The following is a 9,670-nucleotide window of genomic DNA, read 5'->3' on the forward strand; positions in this document are numbered from 1 at the left end:
CACAATTATCCGTTGCTGTTATAACCGGTACCCAAGAACCGTGTCTCATCGACGTCATGAGGAGGTGCATATCATCATCGCGGTGTGGGTAGAATCGGCGGCTAGCTATAGGTTGTAAATTTAAGTATGTTATTTGTAAACGTCTTTGTGTGCACCTGTATATATGTCTCATCCTATTGATTTGGTTCGATTACGTAACCACCAGTAATTAACGTTTATCGGTCTACCGCCGTTGTACAATATTGATTATTTATAATTGGGTGCGTGTCGTTCCGGCACGGCTGTGCGATCGTTCCCCGATGTCTAATTTAAGTTATCACAACGCTTTACATATCGTTATAATCGTTTCAAATTGTTTTGTTATTATTGCTGATGTGGTGTAATCACTGATCAGCTGGTATGTAGATTTTACTCGCGTAATATATGTGCTATGACGACGATTTTTCCGTCCGCCGTATTTATTTCCGCTGTTTGGTTTAATAACAATGAAAATATTTGATCACGATTGGTAGACCGAGACTTAAAATTGTTTTACCCACGTTAGGTCCGTGCACACACTGACGATTAGCTGTAAGTTGCCCATAAGCTGTATGTCCCGCGGTGACCGGAGCGCACGTATATCGCTCGCGTTATAGGATGTCGCACGTCTGTGCATTTCCGTGACTACGTTTCGCATACGTGTTATTACTTATTAGGTCCTCGTCGCGATACGAGTGTGGTATAACAGGTGATAGAGTGTTGATATTTGGTGGGGTGAACAATTTATACATTTTGTCGTTCGCATAATGAAGTTTGTTTTTTTTTCTTTCGTCAAATTGTTGAGTCTATCTGCGTAAGGAATTATTTTATACATTTTGTTTTGTTTTTTTATTATTATATTTCAATGCAAGTCGATCGATGACATTCTGTTTGTTGCTTCTATATTTATTTCTTGCTGAGATAGCGCACTCCTAGAACAAGACTGCCACAACTCAAAATTCATGAATTTTGAGTTATGACTACTTTTGGATAGAGAAAAATAAGCTCTTTTAAATGCAAGAACGCCACATTCAATATCATTTTTCATTTAGCCACTATAGAGATGTGTCTGTATTGAATTATTTAAATATTGGTTAATTTTCAATGCAAGAGAGCCATATTTACTTTATGGCAGTATACTTATTTTTATTTATCCAAATTATCACTGAAGTCAAAATTCAAGACTGCCTTATTTCGACTTGTGGCGTTCTTGCACTGAATAAAAACTAATTATCGTGTAATATGTTGAGTGCAAAACAGCAATATTTAGAGTTGTGGCAGTATTGCATTTTATAATTTGTGATAGTGCAGCCACAACACGAATTATGACTGTATTGTATTTATAAATAGAATAGCTTTTCGTTTTGCGCCAAATTCTCATATCGATTAACAATGGTTATCATTATCAATCAATTTAATATCATTATCAATTGGCTTATAATAATTATTATCAGTATGTTTTTTAACTAGTAAGTACCATACATGGATACGCTTTTATTATTTCAAGTTCTAAAAATTAAAATCATTATTATTATTGTTATTAATATTGTGTGTTTAGTATTACCTAAAGTCTTAAAATGTCAAGATTCACTAGAAGCTCCAAAATGTTAAATCTAGTACTAGTAAATAAATTACAGAATAATATTAATATGTCGTCTACTGTTAACACAGAAAATCTTACCCAGGATATTAATTATGACAATACTATAGAAACAGGTAAGTGATAATATTATATTCAGCTAATCCTTAAAAGTTTTAATAAAAGTAATCAAATAGGTACCTTATATTAATATTTTTAAATACTTTTAAATTCAAGTATTTGAAGCAGTAGGTATTCTAAATAGTAAATACTGGTTGTTTGTACATATTAATTTTGTGTTTAATAGTTGTTTTTGAAGCTTAAATATAAAATAATTCTTTGATTGCATTTAAATAGTTGTAAGTAGCATGAATTATAAATAGGTATAAAGTTCATATAATATAAATACCTATCATTAGGTATTTTGTATGTATAATACTATAATATTATAATATAGGTACCTACACTATGATAACTAACAATATTAGTTATTGGTTAAATCATTTTCTAATGGTATAATATTATAATATACAAAATATTATTAACCAATAATTTTAATTAATATGTTATTGTTCAATATAGTAACATCTATTAATGACGAAGAAGTTGATATTACAAATAAAGTAATAGGCTGGTTAAATGATACACCTTCAGTGAGACCTGAATATGAGAACTGTAAGTAGAAGTATGCAATTTGTTTTTTTTTTTACAAACTATATAATTGTAATATTTTTTTAGTTGATTTAACATTAGAAACCATGAATCAAAACGAATCAAATGAATCTACACAACATTTCATTGAACTAGTTCCTATGGAAATTACTGATTCTAGTGGTAAATACCTAATAGTTTTATCTTGATCTCATTTTTATATAAACTTTATATTACAACAATATGTATTTTAATTACAGAAACTGAAGATTTTGATGATAGTGTGAAAGACAAAGATTGGAAAGAAGAGGTAAGCTCAGTAATATCATCAGAAAGTTCTGATGAACAAGGTATCATAAATGAAATTATCAATGAAGTCTGTGAATCAGCTATAATATCATTTCACATTGAAACACAAGAGAATATTATTCCAATTAATAAAAACAGTAAAAAGAGATTAAAAAATATAAAACAGTGGAGTAGAAATGTAAAAAAAACAAAACTAAATTTAGGCGAGGCTTATATAAATAATAGTGGCAAACAAGTTAATGAAAAGCAGTTATTACCCCCTTGTGATGCTGATAAATGCAAATTTAAATGTGCCACACTATTCACACTAGCTGAGCGTTCAAATGTATTAAATATGTTCTGGAGAATGGGAGATATAACTGCAAGGAGGGCTTTCATAATTAAGTATACATCACTAGTGACACCTAAATATAAATATATTAAAGAAGGAAGCAAAAGGCTATCAAACAATGCATTTTTCCTTCCATTAGATGATGTTAGTAAAAGGGTATGCAAAAAAATGTTTATGGCCACATTATGTATAAGTGATAAATTCATAAGAACTACTATAAAAAAATCAGCTGGTAGCAATTTTACACTAAATGACCTTAGAGGGAAACATCATAATCATAGATCATTAGATCTTGAACTTGTAGCTGGAATACAAAATCATATTAACAGTTTTCCTAGAATTGAATCCCATTACTTACGAAATCAAACTTCTAGAGAGTTTATAGATGGTTCATTGACTCTATCAAGTATGCATAATTTATATATTAAAGAATGTGAGGAAAAAAATATATCACCAGTCAAACTTTCAACTTATTCACATGTGTTCAACACAAAGTTTAACATAGGATTCTATGTACCCAAAAAAGACCAGTGTGGTTTGTGTGAAAAGTACAATAATAGTTCTGATATTGAAAAACAAAATTTACAAGATGAGCTTGAAGCACATAAAAATGAAACTAAATTATCAAGGTTTGAAAAAGAAAAAGATAAGAAGCTGGCTAAGGAAAATACTGAAAAGTATATGGTGTCTTGTTATGATTTGCAAAGTGTTCTAACTACTCCAGCTGCAAAAGTATCAAACTTTTATTATGCTAGAAAATTTGCCACCTACAATTTAACTGTATATAGTTTGGGCGAAAATGAAGCCAATTGTTTTGTTTGGAACGAAGATCAAGGTAAAAGAGGTGCCAATGAAATATCTACTTGCATTTACAAATATCTTATACAGAATTGTCTTCAGAAAGATACTATTTTTTATTCAGATAACTGTTCAGGTCAGCAAAAAAATAAATTCATGATTAGTTTGTACTTGTATGCTATTAACTATCTAGATATTCCTTCTATTACCCACAAATTTTTGATAGTCGGACACACACAAAATGAAGGGGATTCAGTACACTCTACAATTGAAAAACAAAAAAATAGGCTACTTAGAGGAGGGTCAATTTTTTCTCCCCTACAATGGCCTACAGTCATCCAATCAGCAAAAAAAACTGGAAAACCATTTAAATTAAACGAGCTTACACACACAGATTTTATAGATTTTAAGCAATTGAGTAAGGATATTGGTAATAATTTTAATAAAAACACTACAGGTCAAACAGTTTTATGGAGAGATATTAAAATTATTAAAGTAACAAAAGAATTCCCAGACAGATTCTTTTATAAAACAACTTATGGAGAAGCAGATTTTAAAGAAATTATAGTTTTAAAGAAAACTAGAAATTCAAAAATAAAATCATCAAACATCAACTTGAAATTTGCATTTTCTGAAGAGCCTGGAATCACACAGATTAAAAAAAAAGACTTAATTTCATTGTGTGAAGCAATACTTATTCCAGATACTTACCATAGTTTTTATAAGAACTTAAAAGTGTCTGAAATTAATAATACTAATAACAACGAAGAAAGTGATTAATTTATAAAATTATAAATTATATTTTTTATTTTAATTTATAACATTATACTCATCATAAGGTCATGATAATTATAATAAGTAACGGTTTTTTTATTTTGTTATGTTTGATTAATATTTTGTTATTTAACAATAAGTAACGGTTTTTTTATTTTGTTATGTTTGATTAATATTTTGTTATTTTGATACACAAAAATAAGTTTATTAACTTATTAGACAGGTAGTCATTTTTTTTTTTTTTATTTGATTAATTAAAGTTTTTTTAAATATGATTAATTACAACTGTTAATTTATTTAAGGATATTTTATTATCATACCTATACCATTATAATACAACAATAAATCAAATTTTAAATTACTAATAAATAATATAATTATATAAAAATATATTTTATTAGTAATTTAAATTTCAACAGTGCCACAACTCGATTTATGGCATAAAAATGTTCATGGCTTAAATTCAATACTGCCATATTTTAATAAGTGGCCATCTAAAAATCAATTTCTGTATGCAATACAGTCGCATCTCAAAATATGGCAGTCTTGCATTTACTTAAAAAATTGTAAATGGCCACAAGTCTAAATTTTTGGGTTTAAGAGTGAATTTCAAAATATTTGAAAAATTAATATTGTAAAGTATGGTTGTAAGTATTTAAGTGTTAAATTTCAAACGCATAAGTAAAAAATTCATTAAAATATCTTAAGTCCAAACTTCAAATTGATTTTTCTCAAAACTATAAATTTTGAGTTGTGACAGTCTTGTTCTAGGAGTGCGAGTTTCTGTTTATTTGAATTCAAAATATTACACCTACCGACCAAGGTTATTTTTTTAACATGTTACCAATTCGCTGTGTGTTCTGAGTGTCGTCCCGACGTACCGGTGATGATTTTCATCCATAATATTTCAGTAATTTTTTATTATTATCGAAATCGATATCTGTTGTTTTTTTGTTTTCTCGTTATTCATATACGAGTTACAGTTGTCCGAGGTCGCCTCACGTTTGACGATCTGTAATCTATATTTGTCTGAAATTGTGATTCTATTTATATTTATTTCGTGATTTCTTTCATTACCAATAAGCAATCGCTTCCGTTTTGGTTGTCTGTTTTTCGTTGTTCGCCGTTGATGTATGCAGCTGGCAAGCGAGAGACTCGTCCCCCCGACCGTTTGATCAATAGTCTATTCCAGCAAGATCAAGTCAAGATGGGGCCAATCACGAATACTACTACGTCAGATTTGACACTCACTACCCCGACAACGAGTACAACCATGGTTTCTTCGATGTCTGTGGCAACGACGTCTGTGGCTCAGTCAAAACTATCAGTCACTGAACAGTCTAAATCAGAATCAAGTGTCCAATCAGTCTCCCGTATTAAGTGCCATTGCTGAACGTTATTGTATGTATCGAGACATTTTATTCTATCGTAGGCATCCCGACTCTGATAGGTGGCTAGTCTGTGTGCCTCTACATCGAGTCGATGAGCTGATCTCGAAATTCCACTTGCATTTTGGACATGTAGGTCCGAAAAAATGTATTGCAGCCATCCGAGAGGTGTGTTATTTTCGTGGTCTAAGTGGAAATGTACGTAGGGTCGTTAAAAGTTGTGACACCTGTCAACGTGCAAAATTTAGCACCGTGAGGACAGAAGGTGAAATGCAACATGTACTAGCTAATGCACCCCTCCAACGAGTATGTGTTGATTTGTATGATCCATTGCCATCTGGGTGGAATCATGTTAAGTATGTTTTCGTTGTACTCGATTGTTTTTCTAGATTTGTCCGATTATTTCCTATAAAACGGTCTACTGCAGTTATAGTGACTAACCGCATGATCACCGACTATATTGAAGTCCATGGAACTCCACAAACCGTTGTATCGGATCACGGAGTCCAATTTGTTAGTAATGTATGGCGAGCTCGTCTTACTGCGCTAGGAGTATCTGTGACAACTACGAGCGTATATCATCCTCAAAGTAATCCGGCTGAAAGGGTTATGCGCGAGCTAGGTCGACTATTTCGTACTTATTGTCATCAGTCCCATACCGAGTGGCCCCGATACGTGCAGTATATTGAGTGGGTGTTGAATAATACCGTTCATGAATCGACGGGTTTCACTCCTAGCGAGATTTTCTTAAAAAACTGAAAGGTACAGTCCCATATATGAAGCTGTTGAATGTCCGCCGAAAGGTAGTGATGATTTTACCGTCAAACTAACCATGGCTGCCGAGGTTCAACGAACTAAGGCTGAGGAACGCCGAATCCGGCATGACCGTCATGGAAAAGCTACCATATTTCTGATCGGGGAAGAAGTGCTCGTTCGTGCACATCGCTCCTCTTCCGCCGTTGACCATCAGATAAAGAAATTTTTTATGTTATAAGAAGGACCGTATAAAATTGTAGATATTAAAAGCTGTAATGCGTATGTTGTAGCTGATCCCGTAACGGATAAAATTCGTGGAACTTTTAATATTATTTTTCTCAGAAAGTATATCCGACCTACTAATGCTAAGCCATCAGCGTAATAACGGCACGGATTAAGTGCAGCCCCTAATCAATCGTGTATAGTTTCTCCCTATTTCTTTCTGTAGAAGCGTCCAAGACAGGTCCAGGACCCTTCTACAGGGGGGGTTACTGTAACGGTCGAAAACCCATAACTATGGATATCGCATATTATACTAAGATAGTGTTCTCCGTCCCGCGGGCAGTTCTGCCCACACCGATTAAACACGCCGGTATCAGCAGTGTACACACACACTATCACCGCTGCCTAGTACCCGTGGTCGGGATTGACCGATAGGCATTATGTCATTATCATTATTTGTACACAAATAACTCGAATACCGACCAATTATTAGGTAATATGTTAATTTTCCGTGTGTGGTGTTCGACGCGTCCGACGCTTTTTACTTTCGTTGTGCCTCTCTGCCGGACAACATGATGTGTGAGTAGAACATCGCCTCACCGAGGACGTCCTGGGGACGATGCTCGGCATCACACACCGTTTTGGGTAATTTGTTTTTTGATTTATTTATATTACACCTTGGTCGGTATTTGTGGTGTTGTCTATCTATTATTATTATTATTATTTATATACGCCGGCAACCATGTGCCTATGTGTCGTGTTTTAGGTATACTGCGAGAATGCAGCTATTCTATTTATTATTATTATTTATATACGCCGGCAACCATGTGCCTATGTGTCGTGTTTTAGGTATACTGCGAGAATGCAGCTATTCTATTTATTATTATTATTTATATATATATTTGTGTTTGTCTATACGGTGACCTTTCTTTTTTTACGGCCAAGTTTTTATGCCGTGTGGGCTTTTCTTGGCCACAACGTAAATTTCTTTTTTATTATATTATTATTATTAAGATAAAAATACATTTATCTCGCCCATCAATCAGGTGTTATTATTATTTATTATTATGCTTCTTTATTATGATACAAATCCCACATGCTCCGATTCTCGAATCTCGGCTGTGGGTTGGCGACCTTACCACGAGAGTTTCGTCAATGTACGCTCCACCCCGAATCTGGGTATGCCATGGTGTGAGACGTTACACATTGTGTAATGCTTAAAACCTCAAGGTTCAAACACCAAATTTTGTTCCAAGTTTCTTTCATAATTTATCCAATTATGATGTTCATTTCATTGTAACTGAGCTTGGATATGACGCTAAGACAATTTCTGTAATACCAAATAGTGAGGAGAAATTCGTTTCATTTTCAAAATATATCAACAACAGCTTTTCAATACGATTCATAGACTCATGTCATTTCATGGCGTCAAAATTATCAACACTTGCAGACAATTTAATAACACCTGAGTTCGAAAAATTCAGAGAAACCACAAAAGCAATCATACCCAGAGATATGCAGCTCGTCACACGTAAAGGTGTATACCCTTACGAATATACTGATAGTTGGAACAAGCTCGAAGAAACGAATTTACCAGAAAAAAAACGATTTTTATAGTACATTGACTGAAGAACATATAAGTGACGAAGAATACGAACACGCAGTATCAGTATGGAACCACTTCAACTGCAATACACTTGGAGAATATTCAGACTTGTACCTGAAGATAGACGTTCTATTACTGGTGGACGTATTTGAAAATTTCCGAGACCTGTGTTTAACCACATACCCGAGTAGCAATTACTGTGCTATGATTGTGTCAAATCATCAATAAATTAATTGTGTAGAACACGGTGTAGTTACTGTCCTGCACTGTGTTTTCAGTCATTTTGAATACCAAATTTTTACATGGGTAGCACTGTGCACTCAGAGTGCTATTATCAGTTCAAACACTGTGTCATGGTACAATATTTTAACGGAGGTTTTATTGGGTAAATGCCCATCGTACAACCGTGTAACAGTCAGTTAAAGCACTGTGCAACTGTGTTAATATTTCACCATGTACTTATTGGGCATTTGTCGGTTGAAACACCATGTACTGTATGTGTGTAGGTCTGGTTCAACACCGTGCAACAGTGTATTAATTAACTATAGCTATACGCCCCAGACCCGTATTTAGAAATTATGCGCCCCGGGCGCATTAATGAAATTCCGCCCTTCTTTTTAGTAGCATGGAGGGGGATGTCTAATGTTAAAAATAAAAATTATGAATACTTATATAAAATTATAAAACATAACTTGTATTTTAATAAAGGAACCAATTCACTTTAGTTACCTAGCGTGAATAAATTTCCACTAAATCACAATATACATAATAAAAGGAAAAACTATTTTACATCATTATAAAAAAAAGTTCATGAAAATTTACCGTCCTCCAAGTTCCACCATGAGGAGCGCTATGATCCATCCTGGCACTCCCCTAAGTACAGGCCTGGGCCTATATACCAGCTTATATAATTATTAGAGGATACTATATAACCACGCGCGAGTTTGTTGTCTCTGTTTTACCTGATACTACCTACAACGTACGACAGCAAATTTTCGATCACTATAGTTTCAATAGTGTGCTGTTTGTTTTTAAATTAGAATAAATTGCCTATTATTAAAACTTAAAGTAAAAATCTCAAGCGTCAATGAATTATTGATATTTTCATTTGTATATGTAATAAATACAATTATGTGAAATATCACAAATTAAAAATTTCACTTGAAAATGAAAATATTTAATAAACACCGACTGCACTAGAGCACATATAAAGTTCTTACCTAGAGGTTTGATGATAG

General features: G+C 33.1%; 1 protein-coding gene across 1 annotated transcript; it reads left to right on the forward strand.

Moving 5' to 3' along the window:
- The first annotated feature begins 929 nt into the window (after positions 1-929).
- Positions 930-4,519, forward strand: LOC111042966. The gene is made up of 4 exons (XM_022327729.1): positions 930-1,734; positions 2,180-2,272; positions 2,336-2,431; positions 2,509-4,519. Exons 1-4 carry the CDS (start codon positions 1,596-1,598, stop codon positions 4,464-4,466), a joined length of 2,286 nt encoding a protein of 761 aa, XP_022183421.1. The 5' UTR covers positions 930-1,595; the 3' UTR covers positions 4,467-4,519.
- The last annotated feature ends 5,151 nt before the right edge of the window (positions 4,520-9,670 follow it).

Source organism: Myzus persicae, unplaced genomic scaffold (genome assembly GCF_001856785.1).
Source record: "Myzus persicae strain clone G006 unplaced genomic scaffold, MPER_G0061.0, whole genome shotgun sequence".
Classification (NCBI taxonomy): domain Eukaryota; kingdom Metazoa; phylum Arthropoda; class Insecta; order Hemiptera; family Aphididae; genus Myzus; species Myzus persicae.

What these genes read in the sequence shown, in the direction of transcription:
- LOC111042966 (XM_022327729.1), top strand. Translation starts at nt 1,596, where the DNA reads ATGTCAAGATTCACTAGAAGCTCCAAAATGTTAAATCTAGTACTAGTA. An exon ending in TGACAATACTATAGAAACAG is followed by an intron (nt 1,735 to 2,179) that starts GTAAGTGATAAT and finishes TGTTCAATATAG; the next exon opens with TAACATCTATTAATGACGAA. An exon ending in GAGACCTGAATATGAGAACT is followed by an intron (nt 2,273 to 2,335) that starts GTAAGTAGAAGT and finishes ATATTTTTTTAG; the next exon opens with TTGATTTAACATTAGAAACC.